Raw genomic sequence first — 25,927 nt, 5'->3', positions numbered from 1 at the left:
TGGATGTGGATTGGGATTGTGTGGACTCCAGCACCCTCTAATGGTGCCAGCACTCGCTCCCTGTGCGTCCCTAAATCCTCACAAATCCTTTCAAACTGTGGAATAATGAGAACAATTCTGCTGCAAATGGCCAATTTTTCACTCGGTGGCAATTAACAGTTTTGTGCTATTTTAAACAGCTTTAATTGCAATCTGTGCTGTCAGACCCTGTTGCACACTCCATATATCCTGCCTGTATTTCCACGTTAAATTAGGATAAAATGTTCCAGTGGGGGATGGGATAAATGAGAAATCAGAGTGAGCAGATGCAGGTGATGACTAAGAGCAAACAACACCCCGTGTGCAGCTTGGCAGGGCTGGGACTGCTGGGTAGGACAAAAAAATCTGAGAAATCTGAAGGGGAAAAGTCAATCCACTTTGGTTTAATATTAATAGGAGGTTAATTGTCTAACTTTTGTCTGAGAGCTGAAGAGAAATCTTAAAACTGAATGTTCAAACAGAGAAGCACCAGCTTCATTAGAGCCCTGCTGATTAACATGAGTATGTTCTAGCAGTTTCCTAATTTGCTTTCTCCACTGCAAGGTAGCATCCATAGGTTATGTGGATAAAGGAGTGGTAGGACCATTGTGTGTGTGCACAAACTCCTGTGAAATGCAGGAGTCCCAGTACAGAGCTGCAAAATCCTGCTGCAATAACAAAAAGTAGCTTTTCCTGGGCTTTCTGGGAAGGTGTTAATGTGGAAATGTGGTGGCTTATCCCACACAGTGGAGAGTTCTTCATGCTTGTAACAAGAATACAACTTGCTCATAGCTCAGTACCAATCCTCAGTGCATGCTCCAGGAAAGCTTTGCCTGGCTCCTCTGCACGAGCTGGGTGCAGCAATTCTGAGAGCAAGCCCAAATCTGATATGATAACATTGAGCATTTTAGATTAGATTTATTTCCTTACCTACAAGTACAGTGTGGGAAAGGCCAAGATGGGACTGAGATAGGGAGGGTTGCTGTGTTTTCCTACAATAAAGGACAAAAATGGGCCAGCCTTGGGGCTCACAAGCTTTTTTAGCTCAGCAGGAGCTCAGGAGCCAGCCAGGGCTGGGTTTAGTTCCCATTTTAGCTCATGGATTATCAAATCTTCTTGGATCTCTGTCACTGATAAGCAAAACCACGTGTAACCTACCCAGATAAAAATATGTCTGACAATTGGGTCACTCCTTTATTTTACATGCCCTGGCTTCAGAGTAGTTGGAAAAGTTGGCTCTGCCCAAGTTTGGCTCCCTGCAGCTTGCAGGGGTTGTAGCTGACTTTCCCCACAGCTCCAAGGCTCACGTGTTACCAGCTCAAGCAATTTGGAAATGAACAGTGGGGAAGTAACTTGTGCAACTTTGGTTTTTGAATTAGAATATCATTGTGAAATTCAGACAGTAATCCAGGCACAGTTTCACATTCAGCACTGCAAACACAAACTGCATTTTCCAGTTGTGGGTTTTTTTTACAGGACAATTGAGCATTTTCTACCATGCATTTTCTCACAGGAAAGAGCATCTCAGAGAAATTGGTACATGTGGGGTTTTCTGCAATTGTTGTAAAAACTGGCATTTCTTCCCTGAGCTCTACTGTTTCCTGATTTATTCAGCTGGTTTTGGACCAGTGCCAGAGCCATCTTAGCTGCTGTCAGTCCTGGTCTTGGGGATGAGGTGTTCCCTGATGCCCAGAGTGCCCCTGGTGAGTCACCACCATCTTCCTTTCTTTAAGCACCCAACAATTTGTTTCTCCAGAAGAACCAGGGATGATGAGCCTTATTTAAATTACCCTAAAGCTGCTGGGACTGGGGCTTTTCTGCAGTCTGTGGCAGTAGTTTTGAACAGTGTAGTTACACCAGGGGTGCAACCACAGCTTGCTGAACTCTGCAGAAGTTCCTCTCCCTGTTTCAAACTTGTGAAATGTGTCTTAGCAGGAAACTGCTCATGGTCAGGGTTAAAATTAAGGACAGGGATGTTATTTAGGATAATGCCACTGTTGTAATTTCTGTGGAGCCCAATCAGGCTGCACACCCAGAGAGGTTTTTCTCTCCTTTTACAATTGGCTGAAGGTCAATTTAGGTTTAATATTTACTTTGAATACCACGTGCAGTGTTGATTTCTGGAAAGGGCACGAGGTGCATTATCCCATATCTCACTCCATCTTTATCAAATGGGAGCTACAGCAGAACCACAAGTGCAGAAACACATCCTAAGAATCACAAAATTTAAGGTCACCTGATTGTTTTGTTTCAAAGAGCTGCATTTGGGAATTTCACCTCAGATGAGCTCATGTTTATATGTAAGTGTCCCCTGGAAGCCCAGGAAACAAGAATTTTGAGGATGATCCATGTGGACCTTAGAGTACATAAAAAACTGGCTGTTGAACAAAAGAAAAAGTCTGAACTTTATTTGCAGAGGCTCTGCCTGACACAGTCTGCTCACTTCTGCCTGTTCCTCTGCTGTCTGTTGGGAAGGTGCCCCCCTGCTTCACAGCAACATGCAGGAAAAATGTCCCATGGATGTGCTGTTCATCCCATCTTTCTCAGGAGAGGAGATTCTGTGAGCTGCTTCAGGGAGTGATCTAACTCACAAAAGTGATTTTTAAATGTTACTGATTATAAAATGTATTGCTGGCAAAAATATTCCTTCTCAGCACTTATGCAGTGGGGGAAGGAGGGCAAGCAAGGGGGCACTCACATCTTCTTCTCCTAAATCCTCAAAACTTGGGGTGTTTATGTTCTAGATGCCCTTCCTGAATCTCCTGGGAGGAGGTTTTTCATATGTGTGTGTATATATAAAAAAATAAATATAAATTTCTAGTTAAGGGTCACATGCAGCTCAGGCCAACCTATGTTATCCTGTCTGCAAGGCACTTTTGTACAGCAGAGGCTACCCAAAATCTTGTTCAAGTTCAACCACACACAGAAAATTAAAACAGGTGCCAAATGTTCATGCTTTATATTAAAGGAACACTTGAGTAGCTGGAGAAGAGGATAATACTGATTGTAAAGCCTGAGCAGGGTAGAGAACAGGTTAAAACAGCTGTCATCTCAGTAGTGAACAGATTTTTTGAAAAAAACAGAGGTTGTAGATCATATCCCTCATAAAATATTGAGAGAACTAAATATGGAATTACAGGTGTGGTCTGAGGATTTGTGAGTGATGCCTTAATTCATTGATCTGGGCAGGAGAATGGCAAAGGTGGTGCCTGTACCCATAAAGAGGAAAGGGTTGGTGGAGGCAGCACAGCTCCAAGTGTGATCCCAATAAGGGAAGTTTTAGAACAAATTCTGAGGGGCAAAAAACCTTGCTGAACAAAGAGGTGACCAGAAAGTGTCACAGATTACACCAGAGGTTTGTCAGAAGAACATTCTGTCAGATAAGTAATTCTCTTGATGAGAAAACTAATTTCCTTACCAGACATGATAGAGTGGAGTTAATTACCTGGAGCTGCAACTCAAATCACTGAGTGGGAATGAGGAGATTCCTACCAGAATTCAGAGGGGGTTGTGGAGTAGTCTGGGGCAGGGGGGTTCTTTTTGTTTTCTTTTTTGTACATTAAATGCCATGTTGAAGAGGGCATTCCTTTTGTTCCACGAGTTGTCTGGAATCTGATCATCCCATGGATATTCCATAGTAGTAAGTGAATATTACATATATATTCACTTATATATGAAAGTGTGTTTGTATATATATATATATATATTTACATACTCCTAGGCATGTGCTGAGGGAATTGAAGGCAATGCCAAGCTTTTGTCTGTGCAGAGGACAGGACAGTGCTGCAGGGTCCCAGGATGGCTCAGGAGGGGAGGCACCGCAGTGGGTCCATCTGGCGCCACCTCCCTGTTCCAGCAGAGCCATCCCAGAGCACAGGGCACTGGATCGTGTCCAGGCAGCTCCGGAATATCCCCAGGGAGGAGGACCCCACAGCCTCTCTGCTCTCTGCTCAGGGCTGGGCACTGCCAGGGAAGTTCTTCCTATGTCCAGCTGAAACTTCCCGAGCATCAGTTCCGCTGGTGCCCTTGCTGGGCCGCCGGAGCAAAGCCTGGCGCATGATCCGACAGCTCCTTTTAGACATTTATGGATGAGCCGTCTCCTCCCGAGCCTGCTGAGCCCCAGCTCCCTCAGCCTTCCCCTCAGGGATGCTTCAGCCCCGCCATCACCTCGGCAGTCCCGGGTGTGCTGCTCTGCGGAGCCCGGAGCGGCACACAGCGCCCCGGGTGTGCCCACAGGGCTGAGAGAGGGGCAGCACCGCGTCCCTGCCGTCCCCAGCGCACAGAGCCGGCGCGGGCGGGCTGGGAGGGGACAGCGAGGCCAGAGCAAAGCTCCCTCGGCCGGGCTATGAGGGGACAGAGCGGCCGGAGCAAAGCTCCCTCAGCCGGGCTGTGAGGGGACAGAGCGGCCGGAGCGAAGCTCCCTCGGCGGGCCGTGAGGGGACAGAGCGGCCGGAGCGAAGCTCCCTCGGCCGGGCCGTGAGGGGACAGAGCGGCCGGAGCGAAGCTCCCTCGGCCGGGCCGTGAGGGGACAGAGCGGCCGGAGCGAAGCTCCCTCGGCCGGGCCGTGAGGGGACAGAGCGGCCGGAGCGAAGCTCCTTCGGCCGGGCTGTGAGGGGACAGAGCGGCCGGAGCGAAGCTCCTTCGGCCGGGCTGTGAGGTGAACGCGGCCGCAGCGCCGCTCCCTCAGCCCGAGCGCCACTGCCCGCCCGCCCCGCCAGGGGGCGCCGCTGGGCGCAGGCCGCTCAGCCGAGCGCCGAGCGCGCCGGCCCCGGGGCAGCCCGCGCAGCCGCGCGCCGATGCGCGTCGCTGAGGGCGGCGGGATGGCGCTGTGGCGGGGGCTGCGCTGCTGCCGCCGCGCCTTCGCCTGGCTGCCCGTGCTGCTCATCGCGCTGCTCCTGCTCTGGTCCTACTACGCGTACGTCTGCGAGCTCTGCCTCGGTGAGCGCCGCCCGCGCCCAGCGGGGCCCCCGCCTCGGGCCGCCCCTCGGTGCTGCCGGGGCCCCCGCGGAGCTGCGGACGGGGGGCGCGGCGGGCCGGGGACTTCGGCCGTTCCCCTTCTCCTCTTCCGCTTTCCCTTCTCCTTCTCCTCTTCCTCTTTCCCTTCTCCTTCTCCTCTTCCTCTTTCCCTCCTCCTCCTCCTCTTCCTCGCCTTCTCCACTTCCTCCTCGCTCTCCTCCTCGCTCTCCTCCTCCTCCTCCTGCTGCCGTGTCCGCGGTGTGAGCGGGGCCCCGCGCCCGCCCCGGTGTCCCGAGGCTCCGATCCAAACACTTCAGTACGGGTCGAGTCCTGCTCGGGATCAGGGGGGTTCGGCCGTGCTGCCCCGCTTTCCGCAGGGTTTGTGCCGGGCCGGGCGGGGTGCGGGCTGGGGGTGCTGTCTGTCGGTCCTGGGCCCTTGTTCTGTGTGTCCCTGGAGCAGGGAGGTGGCGTTTGGGAGGCTGGGACGGTGATCCCACCGTGAAAGGCGGCGTTGTTGTGATTTGATAAGGTCCAGATGTGATTTATGAGCTAAACAGTAACAAACATCGGGCTGTGCCCTGCCGTACAATCGTTTTATGTTTGTATTCTGAAAAGGAAAGAAATAGATTATATGGAATCATACTCGGGCGTGGGGTTGTTACAGTAGCACAGAAAACACTACATTTTAGAAGAGGAAGCTTTATGCTGCTAGTAATTGTTTATTTAATGTAACAATTTAACTGTATAGTAAGTTGCAAACTTTCTTATGTTTGTTATGTCTGGTTTATTGTGCTATCGGAAAAAAGAGTTGTCAGCTCTGGTGAAGAGAAGAGCTGGAAGCTTGGATTTGTGCATTTGTGAGAAGGAGCTGTGACTCCTCAGGACAGAGGAAGGCAGACAAATGAAAGCAGAGGTCCCAGAAAGGATGGTTTGAGATGTTCCTGGGGCAGGAGCTGCCTTCTGGTGCTGCACAGCAAACTTCAATCAGGTGTTTGTTAGGGTTGGCAGTGCAGTGAGACCTGCTGTTTTTTTTCTCCATGGGAGCTAGAATGAAATGCAGCTTCTTTGGTCTGTTTTAATCAGCATCTTGGCAAAGTCCCCAAACACTTCATCACATTTATCCCATCTCTGAGACTGTGGGCTGTTTCTTTCAAGAATTCACATTGGATGATATCTCTGAGGTGCATGGAACTGTCATTAGAAGATTTGACAAAAAATGTGGAGTATTTTCCTGGAACACTGTCAGTCTTTGGAGATGTGCTGTGCAAATTCAGGAATACTGAGCAGGGGCTGATCCCAGGTCCCAGTGCAGCTGCTGGAGGAGGCTCAGGTGATTCGAGTGAGGTTTGGGTTGGGGCTGTGCTGCTCTGCAAGTGCTGGTTCAGCTGGCAGGAGCTCAGCTTGCTGTGTGGAATCACAGCTTAAATTCATTCATTTGCCCACACCCACCCGGTTTTTTTGCCCCGTTTCTCTCTCGTTGCTTTTATTTGTGTGTGGAGGAGTTTATCTATGCAGAAGTTGCAATGATTGAATTATTTCAGGATTTGAGCATGAACTGTTGGCCTGTGCTGTGACTTGCCAAGCAGGATGTTGTCTCTCTCCACGTTTCTAACCCAGCAAGGCTTGCTGAGCTGGCTGCCTCTTCTCAGCTGCTGGGAGCCTGTAAATAGTGAACGCTTTGTCTGGAATCTGGATTTGCATTTTCAGCTGTGCCGAGCACTGGAAGTGCTGTGGGGGTGATGTCTGGGAGGCATCTCCTGATGCTCTTTGAGCTCTCGGTGCTGGGCTGGCCAGTGAGTCACAGGAGGAGGCCTCAGAGCTTGTTTGGCTGGTGGCTGCTGTCGCGGTGACAGCGATGATCCTCCACAGAACCTTTTGGATCTTTGTGCTCTTGGCTCAGGTAAATCCTTGGCCAGGCCCTGCTGCAGGTGTGGTCAGGAGGGAGCCGGGCAATGCTTGTGAAAAGCTCATCACAGCCTGACTGGCAGCAAAGCAAAGGAAAAACAGGAGGTTTCCTAACAGTCTTGTTTACCTGAAATTGAGTGGGCAGAGACACAACAAAGATTCGGTTTCTTTTTTCATCTACATCGCTCTGTGTCACAAAGCTTTGTTTTCCAAGCAATGCTCTATAGAAATATCACAGATATTTCTAACTGAACTCCCTGTTTTCAGTTCAAGAAAGCTGTCCTTGTCTCTTCTGTTAAACTTGGATGCTGGCTTTTCAGATAATGGATGGATTTTCAAACAGTCACTACAAGAAGGCACTGAACAATTCACCTTGTGCTGCTTGCTCAGAGGCCTTCTGTTGTTAGGAGGGGCTTTTCTCTCATTATGGTGGAGTAAGAAGGGGTTCTAAAATTTCTGCTGGTAGGTGGTGTAAAAACAATGAACTCACTGCAGTTGCTGACTTGGCCAAAGCTGAGAAATTTATAATTTTTAATCCTGTTGATGCAGAAATGCTTTGGACAGTGCTTACAGTGGAGGGTCAAGACCACCTGAAGATCAGTAGAAAGCAGCTGCAAGTATGTGGTAAATGCAGAGACAGAGGTGCTAGAGGAGCCCTGGTGATCTTCTCACTGTCACCAGAGGATTGCTTTTATCATATTTCTAATGCAAAATATACAGAATATATTTTATAAGCAGGGAAAAGACAGCATAAGTACGAGTGAGTGAACATCTTGCTGTGGGTGTGTGCGTGAGTGAAGAGTTGGTACGGATACTTCTGGTTTGATGCTGAGCTGTGGGCTCTCTCTTTGCCTCTTGAATTTGAACATTTTTCCTAAAATGGCTGTATTTCACACAGAAATGTTAATTGTCACAAACTTCTCTGGGATTCATATTTCCTCTGTGGACACTTGTTTTTTTTCTTTTCCAGTGACTGTGAGCAACCCTGTGGAGAAAGGTATGTGTGATAATTTATTATTTGCCACAGCACCCCTCGTGTAGAAGGAGTCATAAATGTTCTGGCTGAAATATCAGACATATTTGCTGTCATTTTTTAAGGTACATCCTCTTTCAGTGTTTCCCCCTGTAACTGCCCCCTCCTGAGGTGCTCAGATGCTGCAGCTCCTGGGTGCACTGGGAAATGCTCTGTCTAGTCACAGTCTGGGCAGAGCATGGAAAGGCTCTGATCCCTCTGGCTCTTTCAGAGAGAGCTCTGTGTGTCTGTGCACACCCACACCCCTCTTCTCCCTTTCCCTTTCACATTTCCAGAGCTGATTTTACAAGCCAAACAGAAAATACTGGTTCCCATCTGCAGCCCACCTGGCTTTTCTCACTGTTCTGTTTGATCTTTCAGTGCAAGCTATTTTTGCTAAGTTTTCTCCCTCGGTTCTGGTGCCCACTAGCAGATCCTGAGTCACAGCACAGTAGGATTGCTCAGTGGCACTCCTGAGACCGGTGTGTTGGTGGAGGGAATGGCCATGTTCTCAGAACAAGGAGTCAGTGGCTATTTTAACATTTTCCTCCTTCTTTCCTGGAGGTGCTCTGGATGCTTTTGGCTAATCCAGGTGTTCTCTTGGGGACTTTCTTCTTCAGGGGTTGTGAAGGACAGGAGTAGGTGTAGTGTAAACTGTTCCATGAAGAGCAGTGCCAGCTGACATTTAAAGATCCTCCAGATTGCTGCATCCAGTAAATTCCCTTTCCTCTATAGAGCAGCTCTAATGTTTGAAATTGCTACAGAAAGAGAAACTGCAGAAAGCAGGATGTTAATGACAGAAGAAGTTAATTGTTGCCTAATCTGTTGGTGCATCTCCAGGTCAGCTTCTCTAATGTGCTGCTAGCTGATCAACCAAATTAAACCTGTTGCAAGATTTATCTCCTTCCATAATAATTAAAAATGGCTCAACTCCACCTGTAGTGTGAGGATAACATCTCAAACCAGCTTGGAGCATGAGAATGACTTAGCTGTGATTCACAGCTCCTTCCCACAGTCCATCACATCCTTGGGAGATGTGTCCCATCATTTGCTGTCTCATTAGAAAATCTCACTGATGCATTTGGCCTTTTTTACCAGTTTTCACACAGGAAAAGAAGTGTTTTGACATAGTTAAGAAGTGTTTGAATTTTAGATTTCTCTTTCCAACTAGTTATTTTAATCTTATTTTCTAGAATTTGAAGCTTAAATGAAATGGGGAAACGAGATTGTTATTGCAATGAAATGATGTGTTTAAATAACAGTATCTTGTACCTTTGAGAATGTCCTATTGAGTTGAGTGGTAAAGAAATGGCAAATAGTCTGTGCAGCTGAAGGACAGCTCCTTTGGCTCCCTGGCCATGGAATGCCTGCTAATGCCAAAGGCTCTGGAATCAGATTTGCACGTTGAACTGAGACTGTTCTGACATGGGCTGGTTTGCAATTCTTCCTCAGTAATCACAAGCCCTGTTTTGATCAATTTGAGGGAAGTTTTCCTGATTTATTGGATCAGTTGTGGCAAATGTAAAAGATGTTTAATTAGGCTTTTCCTGGTGATGTAAAGCTCACATCATTTCTGCTCTCACAGGAAGAGCATGGTGCAGGAGTGGGCAGTGCACTCTCTGCTTCCCACTGCTTTTAGCAGCAACTGAACCCCAATACTGGGAGGAACAAAATTCACCTTTACACAGCTCAGCACCAGCCAGATCTGCTGGGCTTGTGCCTGGGATGTGGGGAAGAGACAGGAATCCTGTCAGTCCCAGGGATATGGGGTTGTCACCTGCCCTGTGGGACAATTCTGTGGCAGCTTCATCTTCCTCTCCCAAAGAGTGGGATCAGGTGGAGCAGGGAGGCTCTGAGTTTGGTCACTCCTGAGCTCTGGGGTGCTGCTGACCCTCAGCCATGAGGTTTAGCTGGACTGCAATAATGGGTGGCACTGGATGGATATCTGTATTTTCCTTTTTTCTTTTTTTTTTTTTTTTTGACTTTGTTGTGCAAAATTTGAATTATGCCCATTGTGGATGAAACCTTTGCTTAAGAAGTCATTACTCTGTTTCTGGTTTTTTTTCTTTTCTTGTTTTGTTTTTAGTGGCCTATCTTGTAGTATTCCATATTCTCTTTGTGCTCTTTGTGTGGACATATTGGAAGTCTGTTTTCACTCTCCCAATACAACCAGGCAAAAAGGTAAGAGAGCCAACACCTTTCATTCCTTGAAAAAGAGAAGCACAGATGTTAAAGAGAACTCAAAAATCCTTCAGTCTAGTTCATCTGAAGAGGAGAGTCAGAGGCAAATGTCTCTTAATTCTTTTCAACCCAATATTCACCTTGCTTGGATTAGTAGATTTACCTTTTTTTCACATTTTGTTTTACCTCTCTATGAAATAGCAATAAAACACTCAGATTGAGGCAACAAAATGAGGTCAATATTTGTGTAGCACTCCAAATATATTCGGCCTTGCTCTGATCCTGATTACAAGAATGTAAATTTATAAATAACAACTACTTCCAGTTTTAAAAATTTAAAAATATAAAGGTTCTTGCTCACTAGAGAGGTGCTGAATGTGTTATAAAGATGAGTAATGGTATTCATCTAGGGCAGCAATAGGAGCAATTCTAGTAAGTTGTTTTATGAGCCTTAATTTCACTTTTTCATTTCTTATTGCTGTGTCTCTCAGTATTCTGGCTCTCCAGCACTCACTGCCTCCCTTTGTCTTCTTAACAACCACATTTCCCCCGGCATTAATCTCAGGAGCGGGAGGTAAAAGCGTTTCCCAGCCGAGCTGTGTTTGAAAGGCTCCTGTAGTGAAAGCTCAGTGGTGCCCGTGGCTGAGCGCTGCTCTGGTGCCCTCTGCTTGCAGTTCCACATGTCCTACGCTGACCAGGAGCGCTACGAGAACGAGGAGCGGCCCGAGGTGCAGCGGCAGATCCTCGCCGAGATCGCCAGGAAGCTGCCGGTGTACACGAGGACAGGCAGTGGAGGTGAGGACGGGCAGTGGAGGTGAGGACGGGCAGTGGAGGTGAGGACGGGCAATGGAGGTGAGGACGGGCAGTGGAGGTGAGGACGGGCCATGGAGGTGAGGACAGGCAGTGGAGGTGAGGACGGGCAGTGGAGGTGAGGACAGGCAGTGGAGGTGAGGACGGGCAGTGGAGGTGAGGACGGGCAATGGACGTGAGGACGGGCAATGGAGGTGAGGACAGGCAATGGAGGTGAGGACAGGACAGGCAATGGAGGCGAGGACGGGCAATGGAGGTGAGGACGGGCAATGGAGGTGAGGACGGGCAGTGGGGGTGAGGACGGGCAATGGAGGCGAGGACGGGCAGTGGAGGCGAGGACGGGCAATGGAGGCGAGGACGGGCAATGGAGGCGAGGACGGGCAGTGGAGGTGAGGACAGGCAATGGAGGTGAGGACGGGCAGTGGAGGCGAGGACGGGCAGTGGAGGTGAGGACGGGCAGTGGAGGTGAGGACAGGACAGGCAGTGGAGGTGAGGACGGGCAATGGAGGTGAGGACAGGCAGTGGAGGTGAGGACGGGCCATGGAGGTGAGGACAGGCAGTGGAGGTGAGGACGGGCCATGGAGGTGAGGACAGGCAATGGAGGTCAGCCCGGCACGGACCCCAAAGCCACCCAGTCCCACCCCAGCAGCGCAGGCTGGCACCCAGAGCACCCTGCTGAGCCACAGCATTCCCAGGCACCCTGCTCTCCACTGCTCACAGCAAAACCAAAAAAAGCCTTGAACCCTCTGATTCAGTGCAGTTCCAGGTGCTGCCTTTGAGAAGCAAGATGTTACCCTTTGGATTTACAGTCCAAAAGCCCACATGTGCTGTCTGTATTTAGAAATAGCAATAGAATAATCAAATCTGTCATAATTTTTACTTAAAATGGAGTCTGGCTTAGGGATGCAGCACATACTTCTGTGACCAGTTTTCTGGACTGTGTTCAGTGGTTAAATGCCTGTTGCACTCCCTTCACAGTTTAAAGAAATCTGTGTTCATACTGGAGGCTCTGACCTGCTTGTTTCTGTCAGGCAAACCAAAGAAGCAGAGAACTGGAATAAATAGGGAATTGTCAAAATGAAATGTAGGTAGTCTGAGTAAATATGGATGGATTCAGCTTTGGTTTGTCACTTTGGAGCTGACTGTATGAGTTAGAGCAGGTTTGGGATAGATGTTTGGAAGGAATTCCTTCCTGTGAGGGTGCTGAGGCCCTGGAACAGGGTTCACAGAGCAGCTGGGGCTGCCCCTGGATCCCTGCAATGTCCAAGGCCAGGTTGGACAGGGCTTGGAGCAGCCTGGGGCAGTGGGAGGTGTCCCTGCCATGGCAGAGGGTGGAATGAGATGAGCTTTAGAATTCCTGCCAGCCCAAAGCCTTCCACGATTCTATGATTTTGTGCTTTCACTCATTGTTGCCCCATCTGCAAGTGTCCTTCAGAATGATGAGTGTTGCTTACCTGATTGTGACCTGCAGCAAACACCAGGTCACCTGCTGAAGTGAGAGAGGAAAGAAAAAGAATAGTTAGGAAATGAGCCCAGTATCAACTAAGACATGAAAAAAGAGCACTTTTCCATAGTTTTGTGTTCATTTGTCTCTGACTGCAGGGATTCGGTTCTGTGACAGATGCCAGCTGATCAAACCTGACCGCTGTCACCACTGCTCTGTTTGTGCCATGTAAGTCATGGGCTGTCCTTCACTAAGTGCAGTCACCACAAGGTTTTGGGAGTGGGCTGCTCCTTCCTGTGTCTGTTTACACAAAAAGGTTCCCCAGGCTCTCTGTCCCAGCTGCAGCCAGCAGTGCTCCAGGGCAGGAATCATTCTCATGTCTCTATCTCCATAAGGACATTGCTTGGTCTTCAAACACTAAGAAATGTTCCATCTTAAAATTATATCTGCCTTAAAAAACTTAGAGACAGCATCATTTTGAGTATCTATAGTGTAGAAACCTCACAAAAATCAAAGTTTTGCTGTTGATCTGCAGTTGGTAATGAAGTACCAATTAAAAATCTTCCATTTTTCTTTTTTGTCCTTTTGCAGGTGTGTGCTAAAAATGGATCATCATTGTCCATGGTATGTCCTAGATAACTGGTTGTGGTTTTCTGAAAGGAAAGGTTACTTAGATATATTTCTGTATTCCTCTCATGTCTGTATGCCTCTCACATTTTAGGCCATCCATCTCTTTAGTTTGGGAAACTTATAAAATAATTGCACTTTGAAATTGCCTGAAATTAAATTTTAACAAATCATTCACATTCGCTCCATAACCCATGTGTAAAAATGCTATAATATTGATAAAGTTTAAACCCCAACTGCTAATTCACTCATTAACTATTATTCAAATTTGAAAAGAACTCCAGCTTAGCCTTTCCTTTGGGCTCTCTCAGTGTTTCAGCTGCACTTGGGGTGCTTCCAATAAAAACAATTGCACATGGATTGTTTCTGGACTGATGATAGTCAGAGACAGTCTGTGCAGAAAGCTGCATGGAATAATTGAGCTTTACACCTTTCAGAATTGCTGCCACTAAATTTCTTAAATTCCTCCTTTTTTAAAAAAAAAAAAAAAAGGAAGATTTAAGAATTCAGAAACGACACAAACATTTCCCTACCTGAACCTTCCTGCTGATCAAAATTGGAGAGGATTTTCCAAACCTGAGTTCTGACACAAACACCCACTGGGGTTTTTGTACATCCCCGTTTTCCTTTCTAGAGTTGTCCTGTGCATGGAGAATTCCAACCAGCTGTGGGGTGAGTTGGGCTGTGTGTAACAAACAGGCAGGGCTGAGGTGGCTCCTGAGGTTTGCAAAGGAATAAAGCAGCACAGAACTCCCGGCTCAGATTTCCTTGGCGGACAAGAGGCAGACAGGAGGAACGAGCTGCTGCCTCTGTGACCCATTTAGCTGTGGTACCAACCTTAAAGCAATTCCAAAAGTCGGAGCTGTGCTTCTCCTCGGCCTGCGGGAAGGGTTGGAGGGAAAAGCGGAGCCGTGGGTTCTGTTCCCTTTCGGCCACTAAGGGGAGCTGCTCGTTGGCAAATTCGGTTGTGTGACCCAGGGCTTCCAAACCCCCCAAAACTGGTCCGTGCTCTTTGTGTTACAACCACCGTGTGCTGCACCAATCCTGATTTCAACTTTGCTTTTGTCCTCCAGGGTGAATAACTGCATTGGATTTTCTAACTACAAATTCTTTCTACTGTTCTTAGCCTATTCTTTGTTGTATTGCTTGTATATTGCTGCAACAGTCTTCAAGTATTTCATTAAGTATTGGACAGTAAGTCATGAAATCCGGTTCCTTTTTCATCTCCCGTCAGTCTCGTGGGCTTTAGTGACTCTCGGTGCTCTGTTGCTCTCAGGCAGTGGAGGGGCTGCATTTTCCTGGGAGCTGTTTCCTGGGCCCTTTGGGACTCCACCTCCTGTTAGATGCCCAAAATGCACAAAGCAAGAAGCCAGGAATTTCGGACTGTAGATTATTTCTGGCAGAGAGGTCCTGTCCTTTCCCTGTCCTAGTGTTTGCATGGGTGTCCCTTGGAAAGTTTGGCATTGATGTGTAAGGTCCTGGCAATGATTTGTACATATTTACTGAAAAGAAAAAAAGGGGTCAAAACCCCTTGTTCATTTTCTAACCCCCACAGGCCTCCTTTCTCAATTTAAAAACAGTGACCCAAAGGAGGCTTTTATCCAGTAACTGCTGGTTGTTTCTATGCAAGCAAGGCCAGCTGACAGCTCCAGTAAGACACTGGCCCTTGGTCTCTGTTTCTGTCCCCTGTGCTCAGTACCTGTGTATGTTTGTGTTTAGGTACCTTTGCTGTGCACTAATTGTTCCCCACACTCAGCAAGGCACAGCCCTGAGCCCTGGATGTCCCCAGAGCCTGCCCGTGTCCCTGCTGGGCACCTCTGGCACCTGGCTCTTGTGCTGCAGAGGGAAAGGAGCCCTTCTTCTGCCTGGAGTGTCCCACTTGGCTTTTAACCCTTCCCCGTCCATCTGTGCTCAGTTCTAACACTCCCCAATAGCTGCAGATGTGCAGGGCAGCTTTCTCTAGGCTTACCTTGAGCAAGGTGCAGAATTTTAATGTATGCACAGGAACCTCAGCAGAACTTAAACAGGGCTTCAAGAGCTCCCACCTGCTCATTTCCCCAGGCACAGGGTGCTCCTCATGCCCACCTGGGCAGCTGTGGTGGGCTGGCTCAGAGCCATACCAAGGGTTAATAACGCCCCCCACTCTTTGTGCTGTGGTACAGGAGGGGAAATGAACCACATTCATTTCTTTGTCTCTTTTTGCTTTATTTAATAATGTTCACTTTTGTCTGTAAAAGTTTGAGAACTCCCAAGAGGAGTTTTAGAATTATATTTCTAAGTACAAATAATTTCCATCTTGAATTTGTTCCCATCACTTGCTCTGTGTTGCTTTCCTTTCCAGGGTGAGCTGACCAATGGACGCTCCAAATTTCACATCCTTTTCCTTCTCTTTGTGGCAATCATGTTCTTTGTGAGCCTCATGTTTCTGTTTGGCTACCACTGCTGGCTGGTCAGCAGGAACAGATCCACTCTAGGTAAGGTTCTTTGGTCTCTTCCTTCTAGTAAGACACACCAAAAGTGCTGTAAGAAGGAAAAAAAGAGAAGAAAAAAGGCATTTGTTCTATTTCTGTACATTCCTGCTGGTTTATGAGGGGAGGAAGATTTAAGATCTTGGTACAAGCTGCAGAAATTTGTCACTGCAAATGAGCTGCATTTATTAGCTGGTGTGACAAAAGCTTTGTTAGGGAAACCAGAGCCTTAATGTGTAGAAGTCCAATTATAAAAGTGTTATGCATATGTAAAACTGCATTTGCTGTGAAATGAGTGCAGCTTTTCAGGAATAATGGTTTATTCCTGTACTGAGGTGCACCCCAATCAGCTTGGTGAGCTTGGGAAACACAGTGTCCATCCTCACTGATAAAGGCAAAGAAGTTGTGACTGTGAAATCAAAGAAATTCTCATCTAAAATAGCATCATTTTGCCAAAATTTCTTTGCCTTTCCTTAGATAAATGTTCAACTTTCAAAGCTTTTGGGATAAAGTTTTGTAACAAAACAGATACTATCAAGAGAGTGCAAATATTCTGATTTTATCAAGTTATTTACTTCAAAAGTCATTTCATGGGGCACTGAAGCTCATCTATCCCAAAACATCAGACCTGTGCAGCAGCTGAGAAGGGAGATCAAACTGTTCCTAAGACTCTCAAGGTTCTTCTCTCCCTTCTTTTCTTAATTTTATGCCCCACCAGAACCCAGAGCTTATTTGCATTTGTTTATCCCTAGTGCTTGTTCACTCTAACATTAACAAATGAGGGGATTTAAATCTGCAGTGCCATTTCTGGAATATGCACTGAACACCAACCTCCTTCATCCTGCAGAGTTTTTTACCTAGCAGCTTTTACCCTCTGAATTTCATCAGTTCCACAGGAAGATCTTTTAACCCCATTCTCTGGATGAAACCCCTTGTGGGTTGCTTTGACTGTTCTCTAGGTTCAGTTGCACAACCAAATTCCTGCCTTCAGCTGGAAAGTCTTTACAGGCTTTGCAAAATGGGAAAAACATGATTTTGAAACTCTGTAGTGCTGTGTATCTATAATCTGTTAAATCATGTTGTCTTTAGATGGTTACAAGATGCACAACTCTTTCAGAGTGTCTCTATTGATTTTTATTTTTTTCCACCGAAATTGCCTCTGTTTGCAGAGGCTTTCTCAGCTCCAGTGTTTCAAAATGGCCCAGATAAAAATGGATTCAATCTTGGCTTTGTGAAGAATCTCCAGCAAGTGTTTGGGAAGAAAAAAAGCTCTGGTTGCTGCCTATTGCCTCTAGGTAAGTAACCCTGCTAAAAGCTGATGTAATTACAGTTTTTCAGTTTGTGTACAGGCTTTGGTTACAGGAAAATGGGGGTTTTATGTGACTTTCAGTAAGAGTGGGGCCATTTCCTGTTGGGTGTCACTCAAACACAAGTGAGATTTCTGCCCTGAAGAATCTCTGGGATAAATTGATAAAATTTATATCTATTTGTTTAGTTTTCATAAATGTTTTCCTTAGTTCCCCTTCAGTTCTAACTGCCCACAAGTTAATTTTTCCAGGGCTTTTTTTTCTGTATTCAAATTACTTGATCAAATTAACATATTTACCTTCTGCTAAAAATTACTGGATTCCAGGCCACAAGCTTCAACTTTTGTACTCCAGAGACCTTGAAAAAATTGAGAACCAGAGTGAAAAACAAACTCGGTGCTTTTCAAGCTTAAAGCTGATTTTAAGTAAACATGGGAAATACTGGCAACAGAAAACTTTGCAGGAAAAATGTAGAGAAATTGTCATCTTTTAGAGTCCTTGCTGCTTTTGCAGTGTCCCTCTGTCCCTTTTCCATGCAGCCAGGGGGATGGACACTTTTTCCCCATGAGAACCTTGAGTGAAGCTCGGAACCCTCTCCTGACAAATGAGGAGCAGTGGGAAGAGGATGGAATAGATGAAGAGCCTCAGGGTAAGGAATCAGTGCAATTAGTTGTCCTGACCTACAGTGGCCAATAAATGAACTATAAGAGATAATCAAATAAAAAAACTGTGTTGCTTAAGTCCCTGAGAAGCTGGGAACTGATTAATGAGCACAGACTAAAGATAAGCTCTGCTTTGGAAACAATTCTTTCTTTTTTTTAATAATTTCTACTTGCAGGTGAATGAACTTAAAAGGTGTTTCAAGGGTTAGGGAAAGTGAAGTTGCCACAAACTGAGAGTATTTACATGTAAATGTTGCTGCATGCAGCCCAGTTATTTGGGATGTAAAGTGGTGCTGCAAGGAGGAGAATATTTAGATTTTTTGAAGTGTATTTGTCCTGTGACAGTGTGTGAAATCAGGCATGCAAACACTGAGTTCAGGGATGCATTTAGGAAGCTGCTTTATACTTTGTCCAGCTTTATTTCCAGAGTAAATTTACCTGCTCTCCCTGCTTGGTTCTATACATTTTGGTACTTATACAAGGTAACACAAATGAGTTTTTAAACCAACAAAATTGGCTTTAAAATAGCAAACTATGGCATTTCTGTGAATTTTTAATGATGCTTAAAATAACTCCTTTAGGAATGAGTCAGAGCTTCTTCCAATTTTTACAAACTTTAAATTCCATGAATAAATAATTAATTCTTCCATATGAACACAGTGGCAGTGAAGTGATTTCTGGCTAGATCAGACCCCAGACTATGGTCTGGAGCTTATATGAAGTCTCCCAATTTATGGAGCTCATAAAATAAATGACATTTCCAGGCAGTTGAACTGGATGAGCTGTGGGTCCTTTCAACTGAAATATTCAAATTCTCTCTTACACAACAGAGGTAAACCAGTAAAAGTGTCTAACCAGAAAGACCTGAAATGTTCCATTAAAACTGCAAGACCTTTATTTGTCTTTTTGGCCTCAAAGCTTGTGACTCGGTTATGAAATAAATAAAGCCAATAATAATCTCAGTTAAAAACAGCTGTTCAGTTCTCTCTGACAAGTGCTTGTCTATTTTTGTTTGTAATTATCCTTAAAAACACAATCCCATGCTTAGTGAAAAATGTATTCTCAGTGAGAAAAGCAGCTTTATTTGCCTCTAACTGCTTTGGTTTTCACAGGTTCTGGTGAAGCCTCATCCCTTGCCATAGAAAGGGAGACATAGCAGTGTGAGAACACAGTGGTGTAAAGCTGCATCAGAAAGGTCAGTGTTTCTTCCTTTATTTCCCTCAAAGCCACTGCTCTGCAGGGACTGGGGAGGTGATCTTGAAAAGGTTTGGGCTTTAGCAGAAAAATATTTCTCCAGAAAAATATTCTCCAGCTTGCCCAGAAATCCCTTATTCAAGGGGCCCTGGAGGGCAGCAGAGGCTCTCAGAGGCCCTGGGCTGGGTGTGGCACAGGTGACACCAGAGCCACCAGCGCTCTGTGAAGGGGAGGACACCAGCCCTGCAGCTCCTCTGGAAGGCATGGCTGGGACAGTGGCAGGATGGAAATTCTGGGGCCTGTGGGAGGTGTGGGAAGGTGCAGGTAAGGTGTTATCTGGAGCTGAGCACAGCCAAGTTGCAGCTGGGGATACAAGGGAGTGCCCTGTAATGTCACATCAGCTGTCACTCCTCTCCAGGCCTTCCCTCCCCCTGGAAAAGGTGAGTCCCACACCAGCTGGAGCAGGTGCTGCTTCCAGAACATTCCCTGCTCTGCCTCCTGCTCTGGCTTGGAGAACAGGGGAGATGCCCACACACGTCCTGCCCCAGGCAGTGAGGAGGGCACAGTGTCCTGCTGCCCCAGGGCAGTGGAACTGATGGGGTTCCAGCACAGCCTCTGCTGGCCCACTGGCAGGAGGTGCAAGTGCCAGCTGGGCTGTGCCCCTCCCAGTCCAGGGCAGGCAGTAACTGTGAGGCAGGCACTGCAATCCCTGCCTGGCTCCCCTCCACACTGCTCAGTGGGCTGCTAGCACATTGTAGGAGTTTGCCTTGTTGCACTTAGAAAAACCCCAGAGTGTTCTTCTGTGAGGGCTGCATCCTGCCATCCCACCAGGGCAGGCAAAATCAGCATTTTCCTGTTGTTCTTCATGGCTTTAAAGTGACTCCCAAAGCCCAGATCAGCCCTCAGTCCCTCATAACAGCAGTGCTATGGTTGCACATTTGTATTTCTTTAAATTTCAGCTTCTCTCTCAGGAGCCAACACCCCTTCTCTTGGCAAGGACTTCTGTTTTGAGGGGCAGAAAACAGGTGGATCTTCAAGATGAGAAAACATCCTGAAGTATTGTCTGATGGGAATCTGCATTCCACAGTGCTTCTCCAGGAATCCTGCTGTCCAGATGTCCCAAGGCTTTATAAATTTAAGTTACAGAGTTAACAGAACGATTTTACAGAGTGATTGTGGCCAGTCTTCTTTGGCCTGCTCTCTTTATTTTATAAATACTATATATTTTTTATTCCAAATAGGTACAAATGTTGATGCGAGTGCGTTTCCGAAGGCCTTTTCATTTTGCAAACATCAGGGACTCGAGCTCTTGAAATTCTTCCAAGCCATAATATTCTTGGGGATGGTTATTTATTTTGAGGCTGATTCTCCAACCTTCTCTGACAAGTGGCATTTTCTAATGTATTTAAATTCTGAGTGAGTTCAGCTCAATGCAAGACAGACCCAGTTAAATCTGGCACTAAACTGGGAGCTGAATGTAAGAGTGTTGAAAGCAAAAGTGCTGAACATGCACATGTACATGTGCAGCTGTGAGTGAAAATAAAATATTCACATTGCCAGTATCAAGATTCAAGAATATTGTGGCCATAGATTTTTTTAAAAGGTTTTTAGGGGGGATGTTATTTTCCTTGAGTTTGGGTTATAGTGTTCTTGCATCCTACTTGCAGGCTTCTAAAATGCAAAAGGGAACTTCAGACAGTCCAGTTTGCATTAATTCCTAGGGTTAAAGCATCATCTCATTCCTGGATCAGTGTTTGATGGAGATTTGTGTGTTCATGGAGTCAGAAAGGAAGATGTGAATTTGAAATATGCACTGAAAGTTTGGCTCCAAGAGTCATGTTTGGAGTTTCACTCCACAGGGGTGGCTTTAGCCCCAAAATGCTGAAAACACAATTGGGATATTGAATTTTTTCAGACTTCTTCCCAGCTCAGTGCACTGACTGGCTTCAGGGGTTTCTGCACTAAGAGGTGATCAGATTTGTTTCTGCATTTTGCTGCAGTTACAGTCAAAGAGCTGTATCCCTGTTTCTGTTCTGGGGAATGGAACTGAGACTTGGCTGGCTGGATTATGGATATTTTTCTAGACTTGAGTCCTTTTTTTTTTTAATCTGCATGATTCAGCCCAGTCCATCATTCTTGTTTGAATTAGGTGCATGCTAAAAGTATTGGTGTATTCCCTCTAGGATCATTTAGTACCATTTTCTATCCCATTATTGCGTTTGTTATCAGCCCACTGGTGTTGGCAGTGACTACAGGAGCAGCTGTGCATGGCAGGAGAAAGGAGCTGATGAGTGAATTTGGTGATGGAGGCTTTGCCTACAGAATAAACCCCTTTTTTCCTCTGTTCCTCTGCTGCTGCTGCTGCCACAGGGAATGTGTTGTGAGCCAGGAGAGCCTTGCAGAGGTTCCTTCCCTAAGAGAAGGTGTTTCACTCCTGGCTGATCCATGCCCTGGGATGGAATTTTGTCCCTCAGCCTCTGCAGTTTGTGTGGAGCAGGCAGTGCTGACCCCCCTGGGATGTCTCACTGCTGAATTGGCTTGTGAGGGGCTGAGGTGGGCTGGCCCAGGCTCCTGTGGGTTTGTGTCTCTCCTCAGGGTGGCCCAAACACTGAAAATGCTCCTGCTTCAGCCACCTGAGCCCCATCTGTTGAGTGGCTCTGTCACCAAACGGCTGCTGAGTGCTGGAAGGGTTTTTCCTGTCAATCTAAAGCTGCATTTCTGATGTAAATCTGGTGTTGGGCCTTGTGCTGTGTGTGATGCAAGGTGACAGCTGAATTAATCCCCTCATTCCTGGCAAAATGTGCTCTGGAGGGGGAGCTTGAGAGGATGATGGCAGCTAAACACAGCCAGAATTTAGCACCTACAGAGGTGCTATTTGTGCCTTTAAAAACTTTAAATTCCTGGTATATCAAACCAGGAAGGTGATTTGATGACGTTCTGTTTCATCCTGCCAGCTGAAGTGTGTTTTTCCAGAGCTTGTGTGGATTTACAGGAGTTTTCTGAGCAGGTTCTTGTGCCCTTCCTGGGTTTGGCTCTGGTTCCAGCCCTGCCATTATTTGAGTTGTTTCTGTGCCAGGCAGCAGCAGCAGAGCTCCCCTGCCTGCTCCTGCTGCTGCTCTGAAAATCAGGTTTTGTCTTCTCATACTAAGGCAGATATCTTTGTGATGGCACAGGTACCAAGCTCAGACTGAGAAAGGGTTTTAAATGTTTCCAAGTAACTTTTATTCAGTCACTTTTCTTGTAATTAATTATGGTCATCTCTTCCCTTTCCTTTAAAGCAGCTCAGCCTCCTATAGCTGGAACAAACTCTTGTTAGAACAACACAAAGTTTATCACTTCAGAGCCACTTCTCAATATCCACACATCAGATGCTGGAAAGCTTAATGAAATGTGAAACAAACCCAAAAGTTGTGTAAAATGAGGCAGAACAAAATGGGAAAAACCCACATGTCTGAGTGAGCAGCTCCATTTTGTTTCCTTCTGCTCACTTAAGATGATATCCTTATTTTACCCCTGGCCTTTGTCCTTTTTATGCTGAGTAAATGCACTGGAGAACAGAAATTCCTCAGGCTGCTGTGGTCACTCTGCAGGTGGTGACAAAAGAGAGAATATTCAGCCCAGTGTGTGATAGATTCCTTTAACTTGCAAATGGCTCTTCAGGGGTAACCCCCTGCAGCACCTCCTTTGTTTTCCATGCCCTGATCCTCATCCAGAGGCTCTCCACCATTGTCACTGACTGTAAGGGCTGTGGCATCAGAGCTCTGCCCTGCCTGCCCCCTCCATGCCAGCATTCCAGAATGGGATTCATCCTGCAGTCCCATCAACAGCAAGGACACTGCAGCTCTGGGAGCTGGCCGTGATTCCAGCTCATCCTGTGTGGATCTCACACTGCCTGTGCTGATGGCCCAGCATTCCAGGTACACCTGAGCCCTCTGTGTGCCAGGAGCAGCCAAAGTGTCCCCCCTGGGATTGCCAGCAGTGTCACTGTCACCCTCTGGGTGTGTGCTGTAGGTGCAGCTCCGTGCAGGGAACCTGGAGAATTGAGGTTTGAGTGTCAGTTCTGGTGCTCCTCTCCAGCCTGGAGCAGCAGGGGAACTGTCCCCACCCCTCCAGGAGCTGCTTTCTCTGCTCAGCACTGGATCTGCACTACAGCTCTCTCAGCTTGGAGCAGCTTTTCCAAGTGGTCTCACCATGGGAAGGGAGGGAGCTCTTTTGTTGGACTTTCCTGGGATGCCTCCATTGTTATCCCTCTACTCCTGGATTCATCCTCTAGAATAACTGACCACTAACAGCCACTGTCACCTCCCCCCTTCTGTCCCCTTTCCATTCAGGTACAAAACCCCAGACAGAACATCACATTGATGTTTCTCTGTGTGCAATTGTCCTAAGTCCAGCCCTGGGCCAGCAAGTCCTGCCCAAGGAACCTGGACTTGGTTTCTCCTGCTGACTGGAAGTTTTTGGAGTAGGATAATTTTGTTTTCCTTCAAGCAGGGAGCACTTCTGTATGTTAGAGGAGGCTGTACCCAGTGTGTGTGGGGTGCAGCCACTGGTGAGTCAGGAAGCTTCCAAATCACACTATGCAATGAATGTTTGCTTCCTGGGCCCAACAGGAATGGATTCAGCAAAATCCACACCAGCTGCAGCTCTGGAGTTCTAGATGCTGGTCTGGACTGAAAGCACAACTTGATGCAAAAAGTCTGTCATGTGATATGAATGTAAAATGTAAAAGGGGAAAAAAACCCCTATTTTTCCCCTGAATTTAGCTATGAAGAATGATGTACTGAGCAGTTACTCTGTGCAGTTACTCTGCTGAGCAGTTACTCTGTGCAGAGCTGAGGCACTCATGGAAGGGTTTAATTAGCAGGGGAAGGAGCCACTGCTGACCTTGTTTATTAAGCCAGAACTAATTAACTCAAAAGGGTCATGTTTTCATTTCAGTGACTCCTGTGGTACAGATTTCTGAAATGGATCCATAGTACTTGAAAATACCTCAATTTTATTGATATTTTTCCAGTTCTATCAGCTTCTGCTTTATTACAGAACACTTGCAAAGCTGAACTCACCTGACCTGATCAGATGATTGAGGTCACTGGAGGTGTTTGCATGGCAGAGGGGCTCTGGTGTGGCAGACCCTGCACTGGCTCTGCCATGGGCTCTTCCTGCCCAGTGCTGCATTCCCTGCCCTGCTCACAAACACCGAGCTCACACCCACTGCTGCTGCAGGGTTTTAGTCTCTTGTCCTTTTTCCATCCCACTTGGAGCATTCCCTCTTCCTCCTGAACATGCAGTTAAATATTTTCAGCTTTGAGCTGCTTGTGCTGGTTTTTTGGATACTGTGAAGGTGAGTAGGTGTCATTTTATGCAGTTGTGCCATGTATTTTATTTGTAATTATTCTCTGTTTGTCAGGTATTGGTTTGTGGTTCCCATCATCAGGCCCAGCTGGCTTTGCTTAGAGCAGGATCCCACCTCCTGCATTTTCTCTTTCCTAAAGCCTCATTTCTTCATTCTCCAGCTTCCATTTGGGATGTAAACCTTGTGAAATAAAATGTAAGTTTACATTTCAAATACAAGCCTGTAAGTTGCTCATGCCTGCATGCTCCTTAAAATACTATTTTTTTCTGTATGAGGTTTTAAGATTTACAGCAGCATTTGTGAAACTTTAGTGGGTAACAGCCATTGTAAAAAAAAAAAAAAAAAAAAAAAGAAATCATGCTAAGGAGGGGGGGGGGAGAACCACAACCCTAAAAAATCCAACAGAAAGGACAAAGGGATCATCTCTGCTTCTTATTCCAGCTGTGCTTGAAAGAAATGGCTGCTTGCATGCAGTGCTGCCAGACAGCCCTGGGACATGCAGGTAGCTCACCTGACAGCTTCCCTGCTCTTTCAGTACTTCCTGAAGCACTCCTTGGGTTAAACCTTGCACTAAATCCCACAGGAAACCTGAAAACCAACAAAATCAGCCTCCCCCTCTCCTTTCTACCCTGGGGAAGGTGTGTGCACTCCCTTCTCAGCACTTCCCTCTGGAAGAGAAACAGAAGGCCAAAGTGAAAGTGTTGGTGTGTTATTCCCCCACCTTTTCTGGAGGATCTGGGAGCCTCCAGGCTGTGTCCTGGACCTCTGCTGATGCCAAGAACTGCTGGGCTGGTGCAGGTGACCCTCCCTGGGAGGGAGCAGGCTGAGCAGGTGGAGCTGTGCTTCCTCTGCTCTGATGTAGCTCCATCCTCCTTGGAATTAACTACACTATGGAATGGCTTCCTGCTGTGCTCGTGGAGCTACTCACAGTGACTCCACTGCTGCAGCAGGGAACTTTGGGCTAGGAACACAGCAAGTAGGAAAGGTCTTGTAATTTTATAAATGTATAATCTGCCTGCTCAGATGGCTGCTCCTCATCTGAAAATGCTGTTTGTGGTGCAAAGGGGTCCCTCAAAGATAGAACTGAGCTGAATCTCAGGATCAGAGAGTGGCAGAGTCGTGGTGTTGTCAGTGTAGCAGGAGGGTTTAATGTCATCCCAGAAAAGCCAGGGGCTTTCACACACTGGAAGATGGGGCTGGAGCAGAGCCCCACTGCAGGGGCTGCTGGGGGTCAGGGGAGCCCTTTGGGAGCTCCCTCTGGGGCAGGATCAGCACTGCCATTGCCATGGGGCTGCCAGAGCTGGGACACAGCAGCAGCCCCTGAGTGGGACCTGCATCCAGGTGCTCTTAGGAGCCCAGCATGACCCGGGGCTGGCAGTGTTCCAGTCAGAACTGCTGCTTTAGTGCACGTCCCTGCCCCCAGTTCAATGGGAAGTAACTATTTTGCAAGGAATCTCACACCAGGATTGCTGCCCACCCTTGGGGTGTTGTGTTCAGGAGTTTAATGCTGCTGCTGCTGCTGCTGGCATTGAGACTTTTGATATCAAATGGGTTTTTACAGAAGCCTTGGATACTCATTTTTACTGTCAGACCAATGCTCTGACTATGCTGATGCTCTGTGGAGTTTCACTGGCATTTTCCAAGTGTTTGTACAGTTTCTACAGCTGAATATCCTGTATGTTCTGCTTTGTTGTTTTTTATTATGGTTTATACTGCACTGCAGGCAAGGACTGCATTAAAACCATTTTTGGCTAATTCATTAGACTTGTGAATGGTTATTTCCTATGCTCAGGCTAAACATTCCCTCTCTGGAAGTGTTACACAACTTTAATTCACTGGAATTACTGCTTGGAACAAGGAAGGTTCTTTATCTGTGACAAAAAGATTCATTGGTGTGGGCAGCCCAGACCCCAGCACTCCACTCACCTGATGAGAGGTAAGGACACTACTTGAGACAACAAATTCCCTAATCCTGCAATTGTAGAATATG

General features: G+C 46.8%; 1 protein-coding gene across 1 annotated transcript; it reads left to right on the top strand.

The window, feature by feature from the left end:
- The first annotated feature begins 4,814 nt into the window (after positions 1 to 4,814).
- Positions 4,815 to 25,696, top strand: ZDHHC15 (zinc finger DHHC-type palmitoyltransferase 15). The gene is given in 13 exon segments (XM_036402438.2): positions 4,815 to 4,956; positions 7,850 to 7,876; positions 9,978 to 10,072; positions 10,747 to 10,867; positions 12,485 to 12,554; positions 12,918 to 12,950; positions 14,027 to 14,147; positions 15,295 to 15,427; positions 16,591 to 16,677; positions 16,680 to 16,716; positions 17,268 to 17,377; positions 18,503 to 18,585; positions 19,544 to 25,696. Coding segments are annotated over 12 exon segments (1,020 nt in total). The 3' UTR covers positions 18,547 to 18,585; positions 19,544 to 25,696.
- Positions 25,697 to 25,927: the final 231 nt, after the last annotated feature.

This window comes from Molothrus ater, chromosome 14 (genome assembly GCF_012460135.2).
Source record: "Molothrus ater isolate BHLD 08-10-18 breed brown headed cowbird chromosome 14, BPBGC_Mater_1.1, whole genome shotgun sequence".
Classification (NCBI taxonomy): Eukaryota; Metazoa; Chordata; class Aves; order Passeriformes; family Icteridae; genus Molothrus; species Molothrus ater.
This window is presented reverse-complemented; position numbering and strand designations above follow the sequence as displayed.